Genomic DNA, 23,651 nt, shown 5'->3' with positions numbered 1-23,651 from the left:
TCCAGACCTGCTTGCTTGCTTGCGTTTCTACACACATCTCCAGACTCTGAGATTACAAAAATATATTGCATGGTTTGCTAGAATATCATACCATTTTCACAGTACATCTCGTTATCAAGCACTTAGCAATATCGCTTCCGTAGCAGTATAGCTTGCAAGACATAATTCCGAAAATACAGACTGGCAAATATTTCTCTAGAAACCCTAAACTTTAGCTACGTGGAGCATGCTGTAAACCATAGAGTAAGTAGAAACTTACCCCATATACAAAGAGCTTTATGTAAGAACTCGAAAAAAATAGAGGAAACTGATATCTCCACTTGCGAATACCAATATCAGTGATGTAACAGGTTCCGAATCATCCCTATAATTATGAAGTCAACTAAGGTGTTTCTTATGTGTGTGTGTATATATGTATATATATATATATATATATATATATATATATATATATATATATAGAATTAAACAAATTTATTGTATACTATTATATTTGACTTTTTATGTTTTTTTGAGGGGGAATAAATTGTCTATTCTTTTAATTCACAAATCCTGTAAATTGTGAGCCAGTGGTATCGGGAACGTCTGGTGTCCTTGGTTATATCCATTTTCTTCCACCATTAGTTCTTAATCGGGCTTCTTCTTCCGAATACAGGCCACTTGTTGACCTGACATTGCAGTGATGCATGGAAGAAAAGAAAACTTTCGTGGTTTTGTTCCAATAATAATTATTATTCAGACAACACAAATGGCTACCACACACATCTTACAAAAAATACATCTTCGCCACTCGAGAACTAAAGACAGAGTCTCTTCATTAATTGAGAAAAAAATTGAAAGAGCTTTCCCTCATTTGTTACTGCCTTCCGTCATAGTAAAGTACATCTTTTGCGAGGATTACAGCAGTCGCGCTAATGTTTTCTTGTCAGTGCTTTTCTTACATAGCAATACAATGTCTAGGGAACCAGCAAACGTGTCTTCCACCTGTCTTTCACCTGCTAGATACACACACCACAATCGGTGTCCTCTCAACTAAATAAAGACGCGAAATTTGAGGAAGCAGTCAACCAAACAATTTACACTCCTGGAAATGGAAAAAAGAACACATTGACACCGGTGTGTCAGACCCACCATACTTGCTCCGGACACTGCGAGAGGGCTGTACAAGCAATGATCACACGCACGGCACAGCGGACACACCAGGAACTGCGGTGTTGGCCGTCGAATGGCGCTAGCTGCGCAGCATTTGTGCACCGCCGCCGTCAGTGTCAGCCAGTTTGCCGTGGCATACGTAGCTCCATTGCAGTCTTTAACACTGGTAGCATGCCGCGACAGCGTGGACGTGAACCGTATGTGCAGTTGACGGACTTTGAGCGAGAGCGTATAGTGGGCATGCGGGAGGCCGGGTGGACGTACCGCCGAATTGCTCAACACGTGGGGCGTGAGGTCTCCACAGTACATCGATGTTGTCGCCAGTGGTCGGCGGAAGGTGCACGTGCCCGTCGACCTGGGACCGGACCGCAGCGACGCACGGATGCACGCCAAGACCGTAGGATCCTACGCAGTGCCGTAGGGGACTGCACCGCCACTTCCCAGCAAATCAGGGACACTGTTGCTCCTGGGGTATCGGCGAGGACCATTCGCAACCGTCTCCATGAAGCTGGGCTACGGTCCCGCACACCGTTAGGCCGTTTTCCGCTCACGCCCCAACATCGTGCAGCCCGCCTCCAGTGGTGTCGCGACAGGCGTGAATGGAGGGACGAATGGAGACGTGTTGTCTTCAGCGATGAGAGTCGCTTCTGCCTTGGTGCCAATGATGGTCGTATGCGGGTTTGGCGCCGTGCAGGTGAGCGCCACAATCAGGACTGCATACGACCGAGGCACACAGGGCCAACACCCGGCATCATGGTGTGGGGAGCGATCTCCTACACTGGCCGTACACCACTGGTGATCGTCGAGGGGACACTGAATAGTGCACGGTACATCCAAACCGTCATCGAACCCATCGTTCTACCATTCCTAGACCGGCAAGGGAACTTGCTGTTCCAACAGGACAATGCACGTCCGCATGTATCCCGTGCCACCCAACGTGCTCTAGAAGGTGTAAGTCAACTACCCTGGCCAGCAAGATCTCCGGATCTGTCCCCCATTGAGCATGTTTGGGACTGGATGAAGCGTCGTCTCACGCGGTCTGCACGTCCAGCATGAACGCTGGTCCAACTGAGGCGCCAGGTGGAAATGGCATGGCAAGCCGTTCCACAGGACTACATCCAGCATCTCTACGATCGTCTCCATGGGAGAATAGCAGCCTGCATTGCTGCGAAAGGTGGATATACACTGTACTAGTGCCGACATTGTGCATGCTCTGTTGCCTGTGTCTATGTGCCTGTGGTTCTGTCAGTGTGATCATGTGATGTATCTGACCCCAGGAATGTGTCAATAAAGTTTCCCCTTCCTGGGACAATGAATTCACGGTGTTCTTATTTCAATTTCCAGGAGTGTACATGGGAGGGAATAATGGTCCAGCGCAAACACATGTACATGTTGAATCTTCTCAATCTCTCCATGCGATCGCGAAAGCTATCCAACACATGCTAGTTCGCTATTCAGCCGTCTAGAGAACGATTCGGTTAAGTCAGCTACATTCCTACACTCCCAACAGACCTTTCCATTCGTTCAGCTCCTGCCGTTAACGGCAAACGTGAATCATTATTGCCACAGGACAACGGTGCGGCACACCAAGCACCCCTAGACAGAATTATCCTAGGAAATCGGTCACATATATGTTTGATCGCTATACGAGGTGCATTCAAGTTCTAAGGCCTCCGATTTTTTTTCTAATTAACTACTCACCCGAAATCGATGAAACTGGCGTTACTTCTCGACGTAATCGTCCTGCAGACGTACACATTTTTCACAACGCTGACGCCATGAATCCATGGCAGCGGCGAAGGCTTCTTTAGGAGCCTGTTTTGACCACTGGAAAATCGCTGAGGCTATTTTTCGTAGGATGCACCTGTTACCGTAGTGCCCTTAGGAACGCAATAGGTAAGGATTACGCCCTCGCTGTCCCAGAAAATGGACACCATCATTTTTTCAGCACTGGCGGTTACCCGAAATTTTTGTGGTGGCCGTGAATCTGTGTGCTTCCATTGAGCTGACTGGCACTTTGTTTCTGGATTGAAAAATGGCATCCACGTCTCATCCATTGTCACAACCGACTAAAAGAAAGTCCCATTCATGCTGTCGTTGCGCATCAACATTGCTTGGCAACATGCCACATGGGCAGCCATGTGGTCGTCCGTCAGCATTCGTGACACCCACCTGGATGACACTTTTCGCGTTTTCAGGTCGTCATGCAGGATTGTGTGCACAGAACCCACAGAAATGCCAACTCTGGAGGCGATCTGTTCAGCAGTCATTCGGCGATCCCCCAAAACAATTCTCTCCACTTTCTCGATCATGTCGTCAGACCAGCTTGTTCGAGCCCCAGGTTGTTTCGGTTTGTTGTCACACAATGTTCTGCCTTCATTAAACTGTCGCACCCACGAACGCACTTTTGACACATCCATAACTCGACCACCACATGTCTCCTTCAACTGTCGATGAATTTCAATTGGTTTCACACCACGCAAATTCAGAAAACGAATGATTGGACGCTGTTCAAGTAAGGAAAACGTCGCCATTTTAAGTATTTAAAACAGTTCTCATTCTCGCCGCTGGCGGTAAAATTCCATCTGCCGTACGGTGCTGCCATCTCTGGGACGTATTGACAATGAACGCGGCCTCATTTTAAAACGATGCGCATGTTTCTATCTCTTTCCAGTCCGGAGGAAAAATATCGGAGGCCTTAGAACTTCAATGCACCTCGTACTTGCAATTAAACGTTACAATCGCGGTCTCAATGGAACGACATTCGACATTGAGCCAGGTATCGGAGCTACATCCTGCTGACGTCTGTTGCTCTGGAAATAGAAATATCTGTATCATTCTTATAACTTGACATACTCTCCCCTTTGCTATCACAGTATTCCATGTCAAGTGCATACCTTCCTTACGACTGGACATAGTCATTTCCATTGCAACATGTCGGAGCACAGACATATACTGTATGAGCCTGATGCTCAAGGTGAACGTATCACGCATCCTCTACTACTAAGTATAATACTTCGCCAATAAATGATTTCCGGCGATTCGAAATAATATGCCTGAGAATCAGCGATGGGTGGACATGTCTAATAAGTTTTCTTGGGAGTGGTGCCACTGTGTCTTAGAAAGAGAGGTGTAATCGTCTTACAAACCGCCAGATGTTAAAAAACACTACCATATTACCTTCACAGGCGGTCTTGATTCTACAGGTGCATACAAGTATCCATGTTAAAAGCTATAATGGCTTTATAAATCTACATATGGCATTACCTCTGAATGAAGTGGTTTTTTCCAGACAAATACCGTGACACTGAATGTAGATGGTGATCGCCGGAGTGTATAGTATCAGACCAACACGTCGGCGACGGTGCAACCTCGTAATAAAATTACCACATTTTGAAAGCGATTCAACTAACGAGTCGTACGAAACTGGTGTTTGCAACTTCATCACGCCGCCGCCATTAGATATTTCTCCAGTATTTGTAACGCATTCTGTCTCGGTGTCATGTCAGAAGTTCTGCGATATATCCACTGAGTTATAGGCGATCATTGATTGAGAAGGATCACAAACAGTAGTAGATGGTGTGATGACTGAGGTTGTAAGAAATGTACACTAGCTTTTCAGATCTCTAGTGCTGCGCTTTCGGTAGAAATGATGTCTATGATTTGGAATCAAGTTTTTCCATTCAATCACATACTTGCGTTGGAACCTATGGAGAAAACCATTAATGGTTACAGCCACTAGTGAATCATATTTCTGGCACACTCGTATCTCAAAACGAGCCACCTTTCTCGAACCTATCTGTTATAGTAAAGTTCCAACTTGGTTTTAGGTAGCCCCTATGCATCTTGCAACTACCCCACGGACTCTGCACTACCGTCCCTGTAGCTTTGCACATGTGATTGTTCCAATGTAAGAGGGAACTGTGTAGAAGTCGGAGAAAGCTATATCTATCACCTTCTGCAACCTGTGTAGAAACAGGTGATGTTAAGTTACTGTGACAGAACTGTGATTTGACCATTCGACGGAAACGAAACCTACTTCTGCAACACGAGGTAGTTTAAAAGACAGTACGGGAACTGGGTGAAGGAATTCGATTTTGCTACTGCATTGCAGTGCTTCTCCAAACTACAAGCAGGTATTACAGATCCACATCCCTCAGCGCCCATTGACGTTATCACCCCAACATTCTATCATCGTTATTCTGTTCCATCCACCAGAGAATAATTACGAACTATAAAAGCTCCACTAACTTCATCCGATAGAGAACTCAACAAGATTTTTACCACATCTCTCTCCTCCCAAACATCTAAAACAAATACTGCATGTGTGCCAGCTTCGACCACATGTGACGATCCTATTAAATATACAGGTAGTGATCCACTGCACAGACCAGTTTAAAGTTTCATCACCTATCCTGTAGGTGGATGACCGTATCGCACAGACTATACAGTAAGTCGCAGGAGACGCTCCCTGTGACCCTGTGTATTTGTTTGAAACGTTGTTTTTTGCTGCTGTAACACTCTTTGTATACTGCCATACATTTTGTTTTCCCGCCATGACTTCGAGGTCTGTGTCAGGTTCTAAACTGACATAAACATCTTCTGATCCATTGCCTCTTGCAGAAAACTAGACGTCACACAGTGTAAATCATGTTGTCACTGCACCTGCCATAAGATGCTGCACACACTGGATGATTTTAAATAAAAGATAGTTACAGCATAAGGAAACTGGAAGAGTTTGGCGGCGTTGTGGAGACTTTCCAAACTGCTGTCCGAAAGTGATTGACGACCTCTACATTTAAACTCATCTGTCACAGTGATGGAATAGCCGATGGTTTCGCATCCCATTTCGACTTATTCCACATATTTCATTTATGTACCCGATTACTGTTTCAGTGCTATCCATCCCCCAGAAGGTTTTGTCCTCCATCAAAACTTTTTCTCCAACTCAAACAAGTGATGTTAGTCAATCATTATGCTGTAACCAACAGCGCACCAGTGGATGGATGGGATAGAAAAGACACCCCTGATGTACAGAAATAATAAGCATTACAGTTAATTGTGTGAACAATTTTATCAATTTTACAGTAATTTCAACACCGACCAATGATGTGACAGCATGTTTCTCAATTTCAGTATCATAGCTAAACCAACCCCTCCCCACTTTGCAAGTACCATTACGAATTTGGATAGATGACTGTGCAGTACGTCCATGCATTGTTAACTCTCAAACACATCTATCATCAAAGTATATCAGACAGCACTCTACATATTTCTAACACTTCGAGCATAGTTCTTATTTTACGATCTATCTCTATGCTGATGGGTGTCACAGAGCATTCTCGCAGTCTTGGGGTAAAATTAGATACCGAAAGAGCGCCCTCGCACTGTTATTGACCAACTCACCCTGCAGCAATCTGCAACCGACCAGAAGTAGACCGCTACATTGCATGCCTCGTGAATGAATGGATCTTGCCGAGTCCTCACCCAGCCAAGTGCACAAGATTTCTCGAGATGCAGCCATGTTAGGTTAGCACTCCTTATCGATGTATAGTAACAGATTTGAAAGTGTTGTGATGTAATAGCAGACGGTGAAGAAGAACGAGAAACGGGTGATGTTTATGCTAAATTGAGCTCCAGACGGATGGAGTTCGAAGCATTTTTAAATCAACCAAGCTATCAATTTTAAAGTATTATTCCAGAGTCTAGGATCAGTACCTGTAAGGTATTGGTAAGAGAGAAGATAAACACACGCACTCCTAAGGCTACAACGTCGACACTTAAAACTGGCTATAATGTTAGATCGTTTGCATTTCCAACCTATCAGTAGTCTGAAATGTGGCGCTGTTAATATTCCAGTGTAAGAAATATATTTCAACGACATGACATACATCCTCCTTCCCGGTTTCTCTACGATAAACTATGTTATCGAACTGTAAAACTGCTTCCTTAAAACATTGGCTCTGTGTGATAGGAGCACAATATCGCTTTCCAGAGATGTATAGCGTCCACTGTTCACACCCGATCATGCTTCAGAAGATATACTATGTCTACATCAGACCTATATAAAATTATGGTTAGTAACAGGGAATTCGTCTTACAAGAAAACAGATAAGCGCACAGCAGCAGCCTCCAACATGTGAAAATTACAAGTCATTCCGCCACTAACTCTGTAAATAAAACATCTGTCATGCAAATGTATACACGGGGATTGCAGTGCTCATAAGCACCTATCGCTAACGTAGTTATGAAGCTGAAGTCTTGATTTTACACCCAAGATGCGATAGGGGGATGGAGTATATAGCATAAATCAGTTCGTTTAGAGGAATGTGTCACGTTTCATCACCCATGAGATGGAAGTCCTTTGATGACCGATAGGTTTACCCTGAACGATCGCAAGTAGACAGTGCTTTAAATCACATACAGAACACGTGGAAATATCAGGTTCCTCTTCTTTTTTTCGAGTTCTCACATAAAGGTCGTTGCAGACGGGGCAAATTTATAGTTGCTCTATGGTTTACAGCACTCTCCACCTAGCTAAAGTTTAGGGTTTCTAGAGAAATAATTTCCAGTCTTATCTTCGGAATTATGTCATGCAAGCGAACTGTTATGCAAGCGATATTGTTAAGTGCTTGATATCGAGAAGTACCGCGAAAATGATAAGATATTCTAGCAAACCATGAGAAATTTACTTGTAATCCCAGAGTCTGGAGATGTGTGTAGTAAAGCAAGCAAGCTGGTCCGCACCAGAAACAGTAACGTATTTGTCCCAGGGGGAAACGAGCCCATCTTTGCACAACAGTTCTGAGAGTGACTTCGATCCAATGAGGGCGCGCTGGTCACGTGTTGGAAGTGGATGACCACCCGACAAAGCGGGAAATATCTAGTACTGCGAGTATACCTACGGCGCATGTGCTTGTGCTGTCTGTCATCGCGATATATGTACAAATGATGTAAAAGGGGTGATTATGTATGGAGCAGAATACGAATTGTATGTTTACTACATCGATACGGTACGCAGTGTGACTGAGTAAGAGTCGTTCCGTGTTTGACGATGTGCAGGGCACTTTGCAAGGTTTAATTGTCGGTGCAATAGGGCGAGCTGTGTAAAATAGTTTTTTGCCTCTGGAAATCTCGTGTGCAGAAAAAAAAGGTGGACGGTGCTTCCACGCTGGTGGCATCAGTAATTCGGTGGGTAAATTCGATAATAACCAATCATAGTCATTCATTCACAAGACATCCTTTGTGCTGGGATGTCTCTACATAGCTTTGAGAACGTTATCAGCACCCCTAAGCGTACCCTAGCATTTTCCTTGTTGTTCTATCGATAGTGACGTTGATCACAGTACACCAATCCCTGTACCCTTCGGCAAAGTATCCCGCGAGTTAACCCTTAAGGGACCTTGTACGCAGTTTAGGTGGCCCACCCGACGTCTGGGCGGTTCCTTGCGACAGTCATGGTTTTTCGGCCGCAGAACCTAGGCGAAATTGTATTCCATCCAGTTCTACTATACGCCGTTCCAGGTTAACTTTTGCGTGATGCACAACCAGGAAATCCAATCCCAGTATGACATCATAGCTGCTGCCAACAACTGAAAGAACTTCTACCTTCACCTGGAAGTTCCTCATTTCCACTCGGAACACCGCTGATCCGAGTGGCTTCACCTGTCCCTGTCAGTTGTCAACAACCAAAGTACATTAAATAGCAGCCAAAATGACGCACTTGCCGCGATACTTCAAAAACTGGATAGTATGAACACCAATTACATCAGTTTGCGTGAAGACATAAAAAATATAAACACCAATTTGCGAACGGACATAAATACAAAATTTGACAGTTTGATAGTCACACAAGACATAAACCACATAAAACAAGAGCAAAACCAAGTTTTAAGAGATTTTCAGGATACAGTCGCACAGCAGATCAGTGATTTGACAAAGAATTTTCGCGAGGAGATGAATGTAAAATTTAAAGACATGGAAAAACAGCTAAAACAAGATGCACTTTCCGAAGTAAACAACGACATTACGGGTATAAAACAGAAATTAGACACTCTTAACGAGCAGAATGATACAGTAGAGCAGCAAATAAAAGCGATGAAAGACACACACACGAACCTGGAAGCTACACAAACACAATTAACTTCCACAGTAAAGAACATCTCTACCGTAGTAAACAAACTGCACAAGGATTACGAAAACATACCAATAGCTATTGACGATCTCACTTTAAAAGTAGCATCACTTGAAATCGAATCAGTCTGTGCCAAAAACGAAAGAGACAAAATTAATGAAAATTTATCTGACGTAATTTCACAAGCTGAAGCAGGTACTTTAGACAAAACCAGTACCTCAGCGGAAAAGGTAGTGAAGGAATGTAAATTAGTCAATGATGTAGTTGAAAAAGTTATTCAGCAAAAGGAAAATGACATTATCGACAAAGTGTACACAAATTTGCAAGCTAGAACACAGGATACGCAACTACTTATGTGAAACTGATACAGAGACACCAGTTATACACATAAACAAAGTGCCAGCCGCGGCAAACCAAAGTAATGTAGGCACACAGATGACTGCAAACCCTACAAACAATGACAGTAGTAATGACAGAACGCAGAGTGTAAGTTTACATGGCATAACAACAGAACCAGTACCCACAAGAAGTGTAAATAATTATGACAGCTATCTAAACGCAGTACAAAATGCAAGCAGCTTGTCCACTATATTTGCTGAGGAAGGTCCATTAAGACACCGTCAATTTCCTACATTTACTAGTGAAGGTAATAAGATGAATCCTGTTGAGTTTATTAGTGCTTTTCGACATGTGTTTCCTAGAAATTGGACGGAAGCACAAAAGATCAGGTTTGTTGTTGGGTACACGCAAGGTGATGTACTTTTGTGGGCGACCGAGAAAGCTGAGCGTTGTACCACATATTTACAATTTGAACGGGCATTTCTTAACAAATATTGGTCCGAAGCCGCAAGGGAGAGACTTAGGTGAGAGGTTTTTAACCTCGCCCCTTTTAATAGCAAATATGGTAGCTTGTGAAGATATTTTGAGAAGTATATCAACAAAATACGTTACTTGACGAATCCTATTTCTGATGTGGATGTTTCAAAAATTTTAAAAAGTCGTTTGCCATCACACATTCGTGAAAAATGAATTACTACACATGAGCACGACACAGAATATTTCTATCCATTTTAGATTCAATAGACCTAATATATGAAGAGAAAGTAGTAACAAATAGGGCACCAGACAGCCAAACACCACAACAACATAACTTGAATGGTCAATACAAAAAGCCAGAAACGACACACAACAAAGCTGGTACACCCAACCGCAAGGATACATTAACCGTGATAATGGATATGGTAGGAACGAGAGATTTAAACAAAACTTTCCGTATAACAGGAACGATTACCATCCACAAGTTAATTTCAATCCCTCCTCTCAAAATTATGCACCGCGTGTAAATGAAAACAGTCAGCCGCATCGGTGGCCGGCGCGCGGCAACAACAATAACATACAACACGTCGTACCGCAGCCAGCCTCTGCGCAGCAAAATCACAATACGGCAACATTTCACAACAACCATGTGAACACACGAGAAAGTATGTCACCAGCTGGTAATGATTCAAATTGGAGAAACAATTACACAGTACAACTGACAGAAGTTGTCCCGTGTACCAAAGTAGATCAGAGTACACCGCAGGAAAACCCGAATCGGCCGTAGTTGAGCCCCATACTATAGACCTTATAAGCGATGGGGGCAAACCAGATTTGCAAACATGTTTCGTACGATTCGATGAACAAGGAGGCACAAAAGACGATCTATACCCACATGAACTAAAACCGGCGAAAAATACACTGGAAGAACACGTGCAAGCAGTAATCAGAGCGAAAATGTTTGGTATAGACACACAGTTAATACTTGATACAGGGTCTACGACTAATTTAATGTCTGAAGCATTTTTCACTGAATTAAAAAGACGGAATAAATCTCCTATTCTGCTGGGGCAAAACTGCAAAGTACAAACTGCTACAGGCGGCAAAACCAAATTTGTAAAACACCACGCTCTTATCACTGTGAACATTGAACAATTTTCTGTGCAGTGTAATTTTTTAAAAGTAGAGAAACTTATAGTGAACTGCTCGATTGGTATGGACACATTTAGAACATACAAAACTCAAATAGACATAGGTAATGGTAAGTGCCATTTCTTTGTGAAAGACCAAAGATTTTTTATCAGCCTGATTACCACACCGGAGAGGTATGACAAAGTAAACCCAGAACCCGATGTCACTCACTGTACAGTATTCATATCCCACCGTGTATTTTGTGAACGATTTACTTTTTAAATATGCAAGTGTTTTTAATAAGAATCCAGGAGTAATCGAAGATTATGAACATAAACTTAATGTCTATCCTCATGAAACATTTTGTGTTATGTCTTACGCCACACCGTGGGCAAAGCTTGAAGCAGTTAAGCAGGAAATTAATAGAATGTGCCAATGAGGAATCATACAGCCATCATTTTCTCCATATTGCAGCCCAGTACTACCAGTTAGGAAACCTGATGGATCAGAATGACTAATCTTAGATGCTAGAGGCATAAACAAAAGGCCATTACCAGTAAGAACAAAACCATATAATTTAGATGAACAATTACTAAAATTTCATAACACCAACTATTTCAGCACCCTCGACCTTGAAAAATCTTAGTGGTAAATAAAGTTACACGAGGAGAGTAGAAAATACACAGCATTTGTCTGCAATGGCAGGAGTTATGAATTTCAAGTTAATCCTTTGGCTTAAACATTAGTGCAGGTGTATTTATATCAGCCTTGGACAAGGTCTTGGGGCCTGAATTGCTCAGTAAAGTTACCATTTATGATGACGATATGTTAATAGCCACATCAGCTTGGGCAGAACACATCAGTATAATAGAAAAGGTATTTCAGAGATTTACAAAGTACAAAGTAACAGCAAATCTAAAGAAATCTAACTTTGGCAAAGAACGAGTGAAACTTTTAGGACATATCATATCAGAACCGGGTATATTACCAGACCCAAAGAAACTAGACGCTATACGTAATTGTCCACCCCCAAGGAACAAAAAACAATTGAAAGCATATCTAACTTCATTTTTCAGAAAATTTATACCACAGCAGTCTATGAATAGCGATGCCTTACTTAAGCTGTTCAGAAAGAATAAGCATTGGTTATGGGATGAGAGATGCCAGGAGGACTTTACCAAAATTAAAAATGCATTAATATCTGCAAACATTTTGAGTCATCCTGACATGTCCAAAGACTTTTGTTTAAGCACGGACACCTTCTGGTATCTGTTCCAGATACCAGAAGAAGAAGGAAACACCGTACTCAAAGTCATCAGCTTTGCCAACAGAACTTTATCAGAGGCGGAAAGATCATATTCCATATCAGAACTGGAAAGTTTAGCAGTAATTTAGTCGTTTAAGAAATTTGAATATTTTCTTTGGAGTAAAAGCACCAAAGTCTATTGTGATCACAAATCATTACCTTTTCTCTTAACATGTAAACTGTTACACCGAAGACTAGCGAGTGGTGTTTGTACCTGCCGGAATTCAATTTTGAAATAATATTCATAAAGGGCAGTGAGAATGTTATTGGAGATGCATTATTCAGATTACCGCAGGGACTAGATGAGTTCAGTGAACTGTGTGAACACGATTCAGAAATCTGTACATTATTGATGCAAAGTAGTACACAAAAATCAGACTACAAAAATTTTGGAAACAAATGGGAATAACAACAGCAAGACAACAGGTGGAAGAAAGTAATACAAAATCTTAACTGGAGTGCAAACCACAAAATAAATAAATGGTATCAGTAATGCAGAGGCGATTTATTCTGCAGGAAGCACGAAAGTTCTAACCATTGGTGTGTATGCCTTCCAGGGGAATATATCGAGAATTTATCAAACACACACATGAAGTATGGGGGCACTGCAGGGTAACAAAATGTACAGACATGCTTTCCAAACTTTGTTACTGCCTAATTTACGACGACGTGTTTCACAAATATCAAAAAAATGTGCTATTTTCCAAAGAACAAAACCATCCAATATGTCAAAGTTTACAGAACTACACCCCATACTAACCAAAGCTCCACTGGAAATGGTTTCTCTGAATGGCAGGATCATATCTTGGACCAAAAGGTGGTGTCAGATACATAATACCTCTTTGTGATAATGCACACAATGCATCAAACTTTATGCTATCAAAACCACTACAGCCAGTAGCAGCATAAGGAGAATTGAAGAGGATTATTTACGAAGAGTAGGAAAACCCAAAGTCACGTAGGAAGAAAATGGAAACAATTCATGAATACACAGGGCATTAAACACATCTTGGTACGTTTTTTTTCCACCCAGAAGCTAGTCCCATGCAGAGGGTGTTTAAAGAATTCAGAAGATTTATAAGGACTTACGCTCATAATAAGCATTCATGATGGACTGAATACGTGACTCCATTTATGCCAATAGTAAACAATCTCCTCCACTCTTCCACAGGTTTCACTCCTAATGAACTTATGTTTAACACAAAGCAAACTGACGAATGGGAATCACCCATACCAAAATTACCTACTAAAGAGTTAACTTTACAGGATAAAATAACAAGCAATAATTACACTAGAGAAAAAAGCAGAAAACAGAAAGAGAATGTACAATGAAACGTTAAAACGAGTTACACATTTTTCTGAAGGCAAACGAGTCCTTTTGAGAACACAACCCAAATCGAAAGAGATCGGTAAGTTGAACAAAAAATGGTAATTACTATACTCAGGGCCCTATATTATTGCAAAAATACCTTATCCTGGAACTTACCGGTTGGTATATGAAAGAACAGGCAGAGACAAAGGTCTCCACCCTCACAAAGACTTGAAGCTTTTCACGAGTAGTGACCCAATGACACAGCAGTTTTCTTGTCATAAAATATATTTATAAGTAATGTCATAGTTTTTTAAGTAAGAAATTTTATTATGTGCATTTTAAATGAAATATGTATAAACTCAATTAATTTTCTTGTTTTGTAAGCATAGACAAACATTTGTTTGGGAGGAAGTGAAAAAACACAGCTTCACTCGAAGTGAAATGCAAATTGGAGCTGCATACGACTCCGCTGTGCGCGCTCAACAATGTATGTTTTCGTCAGTACCAGGGAAGAGACAACAGGCCAACTCACGGCGCAACCAAATAGTAATGCGAAGCTGTACAAGTATTAAGCCCAATTTCAAAATAAATAATAATACATAACAACTATATTTACTATCAGGGAACGAAGGAATATAATATTAAATTTATATCAACATGCGAAGTTGCGTGAATACTCAAATATATATATTGTAACTAGAATTAAAAGAAATCATTACAACTAAACATACAGGACGTGTTGGCTAACAAAAGCATAAGATACTGTAAGAGATGTCAAAGTAACTTTCTTTGAAGGGTAAATGAATAAAAGGAATACAAATGCAAGTAAATAAATATATAAACAAATCAGAATGAAATACTGAAAAGTCTGCAAACGAATGTGATGACCGAGTATATGCTTGGCTTATGAGCTATGAAACATAATTAGGTTTTAAGTTAGTTATAAGTTTTTTATATTGCAGTGACCAGTGCATCGACACAGCGCAGAAGAAGAGATTTACGACCAGTGCTACAGGTACCAAATGAAAAATCGGGCCACACCTCAAGGAAATGATTTAGTTATTCGTATGTCTTTGTGTATATTTTGGTCATCAAGTAAATGAAGAATAAGGATATACATCGTTACAGTGCAACTACAAAACATTTACCCATACATAGTGACTACAATGTGCACATAAACACAGAGGCATGTGACCTCAAATAAAACTGATCAGTTCATATCGCGTACCATGGGAATATAAACGACGACATTTCCACATAATCATAAAGAGGTAAGCATGACGTAATGCAAAAACTTTTGCATTACAAACACAAAGTTACATGTAAACAATTAGAAGCAACACAATGGTATATAGTACATGAGTCGTTAATACGTTTCGGTTCTATGAAAAGGGAGTTCTCTGATAAGTGATTGAAGAAAGGATGAATAGCATTTCCTTAGTAATCCATAAACCAGTGGAATAGTATTCCTTATTCCCTCCCCAATGCAGGAGGCGGTGCCAAAGCGAAGTTAAGTCAACAATGCGTAAAGTAAAATCCTGTTGTAAATTTTTTCTCTGTTTCTCTCTAGGAAAATATTAAACTCTCATAGCTGACAAATGCATGACTGGAAAATAAAATGTGGATGCATTAAATGCATATCTAGTAAAGCGGTGTAATGGAATGTAAATAAGTTACTTGTATTTATGTACAAAGGAAATTTTTGAAGTTAACAAACAAACTATACTAACCAGTACTGTAACTGAAGAAGAAATTTTCTAATGTTTTAGTATTTAAGAATTTTCTATGTTTGATACAAAAAATGGGTGGAATGTCAGCTTCAGATGTAAGCCATTGTGACATGAAATGTTATGTCAAAATGTTTATGTAAATTTTATGTGGATATCGAGCCACATGTAAAATATGAACTTGAAAGACTAACAGAAAGGGAAAAAACCTAAGGACTAAAAACAATTCTCACGCCAAACTGAAAAACGAAAGAGATGATGGTGTACAAACGCGTGTGCAATAGTGCAACGAATCAATTATGGTAACGTCATGCTACGCAACGTCTGATGCATTAATCAGCAAACTTCAGCTGTGCAAGGATCACTTACCTTGATGTCGGGTGTTGATATGCAGTATTCACCCCACTGAAAATGTGGATACGACAGAGAAGATCATTCCCGGGCCGTATCAAAGGTGAATTATCTGCCGCAGCATCGGTTCTTGGAGAGTAAACGCACATGCATTGCACTCACAATGGAAGACCACGCCACAGCAAATTATTTGACAGTACGGCACTCAGTGTGAAAGTGACACTAAAGCGGGAGTGGAAGCGTGAACGACTGTACACAATAATGTGTGGAGCATTAACGGCTGTTGCACACTCAAAAAACATATTTCGTGCGCATGGGCACAGAGACTGGCACTGTTGCCAAAAGGACATGTAGTTGCTCTAGCAGCGCTCTCAGTAAATACTTAGTGAACTATCATTCTGTACGTAATTTATCTGTAAGATAATGTATAATCAAAACAATCTGACGTATCCAACCCAAAAATACAAAGAGAAATACGCCGACGCATAAAGGTCATTATACCCCCTTCGGCACAAACTTTAATTTAAGCTGCACGAATATATACAAAACACTGTGCGCTTCCATTGCATGTCACCACACAGTGTGGGGGCAATTGTATTGGTACGTAAGAAAAGCACTGACAAAAACCATTAGTGCGACCGCTGTAAGCATCGGCAAAAGATGTATTTTACGATGACAGAAGGCGGTAACAAATGAGAGAAACCTCATTCAATTTTTTTGTCAATTAATGGAGAGACTCTGTCTTTAGTTCTCAAATAGAGAAGACGTATTTTTTGTAAGATGTGTGTGGTAGCCATTTGTGTTGTCTGAATAATAATTACTATTGGAACAAAACCACGAAAGTTTTCTTTTCTTCCATGCATCACCTCAATGTCAGGTTCACAAGCGGCCTGCATTCGCAAGAAGAAGCCGACTTAGAACTTATGCTGGAAGAAGATGGATATAACCAAGGACACCAGACGTTCACGATACCACTGGCTCACAATTTACGGAATTTCTGAATTAAAAGAAAAGACACTTCCTGGCAGATTAAAACTGTGTGCCCGACCGAGACTCGAACTCGGGACCTTTGCCTACCGCGGACAAGTGCTCTACCAACTAAGCTACCGAAGCACGACTCACGGCCGGTCCTCACAGCTTTACTTCTGCCAGTATCTCGTCTCCTACCTTCCAAACTTTACAGAAGCTCTCCTGCGAACCACGCAGAACTAACACTCCTGAAAGAAAGAATACTGCGGAGACATGGCTTAGCCATAGCCTGGGGGATGTTTCCAGAATGATAAGGTGGATGGGCGGTCTGTGTAAAACAGTTTTTTGTCTCTGAAAGTCTCGTCTGCAGGAAAAAAGAAGGTGGGCGGTGCTTCCACACCGGTGGCATCAGTAATTCGGTGGGTAAATTAGATAAGAGGCAATCATAATCATTCATTCACAAGATATCCTTTGTGCTGGGATCAGGAATCTCTACATAGTGGTGAGAACGTTATCAGAACCCCTAAGTGTACCCTCACATTTTCCTTGTTGTTCTATCGATAGTGATGTTGATTACAGTACACCAATCTGCATCGATGATATCTTTCCAACCATTACTTCCGCTGGTGCGGTATTCATTATCGCACATAGTGCTGGATGCCTGTCCTTCATAACACTTGTTTGAGAGAAACTAGGCAAGATGCAGCACTTTCCAGAAGCGCTGATTCGAGGACTTTGTCAGATAATTTCCTAGGACTGAGGAGAATCGAGACATATAACCGGTGTTAGTCCAGGCATACCCTAATTTTTTCGGGTGCTGTACAGATATAAAAGATAACTGCACTGTTTGTCTGAAATGCGTATATGTTGCAGTGCAAAGTTACTGTGGTTTATGTCATGGCATGATAACAGAAAATGAGTGTGTCCTATCGTGAGGGATGTATAGATTCAGCGCATCGATAACCAAGAGGGTATGAGAGAGATGTTTATGTGGAAAATTATGTGCACTATAGATACTGAGATTCGTCCCAGAACGACAGCTGTCAAGAGGAGACATTACCTGTACAGCGATCGGTGCCAGACTGAAGCAGCAATCTTAATATTTAATTGTTGTTACACTGATAAATATGTTACTGGCTCCCAATATTCTTATGAGTCTTGTATGTATTTGATGATCTGTTGACAACTTTTGCGGAGTTCAACTGCCAGTGCAATATGCCGAGGTGTAGAAAATAGTTTTCGCCGCCGATAGTCTCATCTACAGGGAAAAAAGGGTATACAGTGCTCCCACACCAGCAGCAGCAGCAGCAGTTTGATGTATGAATTCAGTGACATACGGGCTGTCCCATTAGGATTGCTAGCAACAATGCACCCTGTGCTATTCTGGGAAGCACGGCAACATCTCTCAGCACTGGACCTGTACCTCAGTTATGTGTCATTGCGCCAGCAACAATGTCTAGGTGAACACGTATTTCGACAGGAATTTCCCTGGTGTCAAGTATGAAAGGGATGCCACTGCCTCATGCTTGCGGGTACCGAACGGACACCTGTCCGTCGCTGGGCAGCTGACAGCTGTGTAGCTACTTTGTGGGCCTGCCGATGCACCCGGGCTTCAGTGTCAGGAGACCGCATGTGTTTCTTATTAGCGATCTTTTGTTTAAACTATATACCATCGATTCCACCGACGAATAGGATGCTCTGAATTAAGAAAAACTACTCTAGACATGTGAAGAATACCGATTTAATTAATTTGCATAAATTTTTTATATCAATGTGGTGTTAGCAGTACAATAGAATTTTGTTCCTCGTATTGCCTGCACAACCTGTACTACCACTTTAAACAAATGGCTGAAAGCAAAATGTCGAGCTACGCCATTCCCTCTTTCAATGGTTTGGTGTGAGGCTAAAGACCATTTTCAAATTGTTACTTCTGCTGACAAATATTGCAGGGCATTCAAGAAAAACTAGACATAAAATAAAACATCCAAATGTATTGTCGGTGCATTTACCTGTGCCCTGAGATGAAGGTTTGCCTATTCCTCTCTGTAGTTTAAAAGTCACAGGTTCCATTTCTTACGATCTTGCTTGGCACATACTCATCTAATGCATATTGTACGATGGTTTTGAACTTTGTCCACTGATCCTCAACACTATCTGTACTTGAGACAAAACGTTTGTGTTGAGCCATCAAGTACTCTGAAATCTGCTTTTTGTCACTTTTGCTAAACAGAAAAATCTTCCTACCTTTTTTAATATTTCTATTTACGGCTGAAATCATCGATGCAGTAACCGCTTTATGATCGCTGATTCCCTGTTCTGCGTTAACTGTTTCAAATAGTTCGGGTCTGTTTGTCACCAGAAGGTCTAATATGTTATCGCCACCAGTCGGTTCTCTGTTTAACTGCTCAAGATAGTTTTCAGATCATCATCATCATCATCATCATCATTTAAGACTGATTATGCCTTTCAGCGTTCAGTCTGGAGCATAGCCCCCCTTATACAGTTCCTCCATGATCCCCTATTCAGTGCTAACTTTGGAGCCTCTTCTAATGTTAAACCTATTACTTCAAAATCATTCTTAACCGAATCCAGGTACCTTCTCCTCGGTCTGCCCCGACTCCTCCTACCCTCTACTGCTGAATCCATGAGTCTCTTGGGTAACCTTGCTTCTCCCATGCGTGAAACATGACCCCACCATCTAAGCCTGTTCGCCCTGACTGCTACATCTATATAGTTCATTCCCAGTTTTTCTTTGATTTCTTCATTGTGGACACCCTCCTGCCATTGTTCTCATCTACTAGTACCTGCAATCATCCTAGCTACTTTCATATCAATAACCTCAACCTTGTTGATAAGGTAGCCTGAATCCACCCAGCTTTCGCTCCCATACAACAAAGTTGGTCGAAAGATTGAACGGTGCACAGATAACTTAGTCTTGGTACTGACTTCCTTCTTGCAGAAGAGAGTAGATCGTAGCTGAGCGCTCACTGCATTAGCTTTGCCACACCTTGCTTCCAGTTCTTTCACTATGTTGCCATCCTGTGAGAATATGCATCCTAAGTACTTGAAACCGTCCACCTGTTCTAACTTTGTTCCTTCTATTTGGCACTCCATCCGTTTATATTTCTTTCCCACTGACATTACTTTCGTTTTGGAGATGCTAATCTTCATACCATAGTCCTTACATTTCTGATCTAGCTCTGAAATATTACTTTGCAAACTTTCAATCGAATCTGCCATCACAACTAAGTCATCAGCATATGCAAGACTGCTTATTTTGTGTTCACATATCTTAATCTCACCCCGCCAGTCTATTGTTTTCAACATATGATCCATAAATAATATGAACAACAGTGGCGACAGGTTGCAGCCTTGTCTTACCCCTGAAACTACTCTGAACCATGAACTCAATTTACCGTCAACTCTAACTGCTGCCTGACTATCCATGTAAAGACCTTTAATTGCTTGCAAAAGTCTGCCTCCTATTCCTATTGTAGAACAGACAATAACTTCCTCCTAGGAACTCGGTCATATGCCTTTTCTAGATCTATAAAGCATAGATACAATTCCCTGTTCCACTCATAACACTTCTCCATTATTTGCCGTAAGCTAAAGATCTGGTCCTGACAACCTCTAAGAGGCCTAAACCCACACTGATTGTCATCCAATTGGTCCTCAACTAATACTCGCACTTTCCTTTCAACAATACCTGAGAAGATTTTATCCACAACGCTGATTAAAGAGATACCTCTGTAGTTGTTACAATCTTTTCTGTTTCCATGTTTAAAGATTGGTGTGATTACTGCTTTTGTCCAGTCTGATGGAACCTGTCCCGACTCCCAGGCCATTTCAATTATCCTGTGTAGCCATTTAAGACCTGACATTCCACTGTATTTGATGAGTTCCGACTTAATTTCATCCACCCCAGCCGCTTTATTGCACTGCAATCTATTGACCATTTTTTCCACTTCCTCAAATGTGATCCTATTTCCATCATCATTCCTATCCCATTCTACCTCGAAATCTGAAACATTACTGATCGCATTTTCACCTACATTGAGCAACTCTTCAAAATATTCCATCCATCTGCCCAAGGCATCCTCAGGATTCACCAGCAGTTTTCCTGACCTGTCCAAAATACTTGTCATTTCCTTCTTACCTCCCTTTCGAAGACTGCTAATTACACTCCAGAATGGTTTTCCAGCAGCTTGACCCATAGTCTCCAACCTGTTTCCAAAGTCTTCCCACGATATCTTCTTGGATGCTGCAATTATCTGTTTGGCTTTGTTTCTTTCTTCAACATAACTTTCTCTGTCTACCTGGGTTCTGGTATGTAGCCATTTTTGATACGCCTTCTTTTTCCTTTTACAGGCTGCCTTGACTGTATCATTCCACCAAGCTGTTTGCTTCATCCTACTTTTACACACTACTGTTCCAAGACATTCTTTAGCCACTTCTAGTACTGTGTCCCTGTACCTTGTCCATTCCTTTTCCAATTACTGTAATTGACTACATTCAACTAACTGGTACCTTTCTGAGATCGCTGTTATGTACTTGTGCCTGATTTCCTTATCCTGAAGTTTCTCCACTCTTATCCTCCTACATATGGACCTGACCTCCTGCACTTTCGGCCTCACAATCCCAATTTCACTGCAGATTAAATAATGATCAGTGTCATCAAAGAATCCCCTGAATACACGTGTGTCCCTCACAGCCTTCCTGAATTCCTGATCTGTTATTATATAGTCAATGACAGATCTGGTTCCCCTGCCTTCCCAAGTATACCGGTGAATGTTCTTATGTTTAAAAAAGGAGTTTGTGATTACTAAGCCCATACTGGCACAGAAATCCAAGAGTTGTTTCCTGTTCCTGTTGGCCTCCATATCCTCTCCAAATTTACCCATAACCTTTTCATACCCTTCTGTTCGATTTCCAATCCTGGCGTTAAAATCACCCATGAGCAGAACACTGTCCTTGTCCTTTAGTCTAACAACTACATCACTGAGTGCCTCATAAAAACTATCCATCTTATCTTGATCTGTCCCTTCACAATGCGAATATACTGACACAATCCTAATTTTCTTGCTAGACACTGTCAAATCTATCCACATCAGTCGTTCGTTTACATACCTTATTGCAACAACGCTGGGTTCCGTTTCTTTCCTGATGTAAAGCCCTACACCCCATTGTGCTATTCCTGCTTTGACTCCTGACAGGTAGACCTTGTATTCTCCCACTTCCTCTTCTTTCTCACCCCTTACCCGAATGTCACTAACAGCTAAAACGTCCAGCCCCATCTTACTTGCAGCCTCTGTCAGCTCTACCTTCTTCCCAGAGTAGCCCCCATTGATATTAATAGCTCCCCATCTCATTACCATTTGTTTGCCAAGTCGTATCTTAGGAGTCCCTGATTTGTCAGTTAGAGGTGGGACTCCATCACCTCCAAAGGTCCGAGGCATTTTGCTCTGTTTTCAGTTTTCAGATAATGCACTAAAAAAAATTTCACTGGATTCTTTGTCCCTGCCACCCGTTATAAACTTTTGAGTCTCCCAGTCTATATCCGGCAAATTAAAATCTCCACCCAGAACTATAATATGGTGGGGAAATCTATTCGAAATATTTTCCAAATTATCCTTCAGGTGCTCTACCACAACAGCTGCTGAGCCAGGGGGCCTATAGAGACATCCAATTACCATGTTTGAGCCTGCTTTAACCGTGACCTTCACCCAAATGATTTCACATTTCGGATCTCCTTCAATTTCCTTCGATACTATTGCACTTTTTATTGCTATAAACACGCCTCCCCCTTCACTGTCCAGCCTGTCTCTGCGGTATACATTCCAATCTGTGTTTAGAATTTCTTACTGTTTACATCTGGTTTCAGCCAACTTTCTGTCCTTAGTAGTATGTGGGCATTGTGACCGTTTATTAATGAGAGCAGTTCTGGGACCTTTCTATAGACGCTCCTGCAGTTTACTTTTATCACATTAATATTGTTATTCCCTGCTGCATCTTGCCTACTACTACTTTGTCGCGTCTCAGGAGGCGTCTTGTTGGGACTGGGAAGGAATTTCTCTAACCTAAAAAACCCACATGTGCACTCCACACGTACTCCGCTACCCTTGTAGCCGCTTCCTGCGTGTAGTACACTCCTGACCTATTCAGGGGGACCCTACATTTCTCCACCCGATAGCGGAGGTCGAGAAATTTGCACCCCAGATCTCCGCAGAATCGTCTGAGACTCTGGTTTAAGACTTCCACTCGGCTCCAAACTAGAGGACAGCGATCGGTTCTGGGAACGATACTACAAATAGTTAGTTCAGATTTTTTGCAAAAAAGAACACAGTTTTTCACGAGTCCACTAGACTCTTTTAGTTCTTGTGAAACGCTTCACTCTCCTGATTGCTGCCAGTACTCAACAGAAAATCTTACATGCAAATGACACTTTAAAAGATAGTGAGGTCTTGTACACTGGCACATCAGTTCGTATTATTACAAAAAGATAACAAAAATCATAGATGTCACATAAAATATGAGACAATATGAGTTTAAAATCTGCTACATTGTTCTGACCATAAGATCATTATTGAACTGTGTAGATATCAGTACATTTCCCTTTTCATGTCAGACATTTATCAGTGTTTGTTTGTAGTCATTCATACATGTTTTCATTAGGAATATTACCATATTATGGGACAGCTGTCATGTTCGGATCACCTAACAGAGAGATGCTCAGACGAGTATACCGAAAAT

The 23,651-nt window shown here is 41.5% G+C and overlaps 1 protein-coding gene across 1 annotated transcript in view; it reads right to left on the bottom strand.

Annotated features, from left to right (window-relative positions):
• Positions 1-22,357, bottom strand: part of LOC126116196 (craniofacial development protein 2-like) — a 33,941-nt gene extending 11,584 nt beyond the window's left edge. The window contains exon 1 of the mRNA XM_049915034.1: positions 21,515-22,357. Within this exon, the coding sequence (XP_049770991.1) occupies positions 21,515-22,357 (843 nt within the window). The remainder of the gene's footprint in view (positions 1-21,514) is intronic.
• Between the last annotated feature and the right edge of the window lie 1,294 nt (positions 22,358-23,651).

Source organism: Schistocerca cancellata, chromosome 1 (genome assembly GCF_023864275.1).
Source record: "Schistocerca cancellata isolate TAMUIC-IGC-003103 chromosome 1, iqSchCanc2.1, whole genome shotgun sequence".
NCBI lineage: Eukaryota > Metazoa > Arthropoda > Insecta > Orthoptera > Acrididae > Schistocerca > Schistocerca cancellata.
Note: the sequence above shows the minus strand (reverse complement) of the source record. Positions and strands in the feature narration are given on the sequence as shown.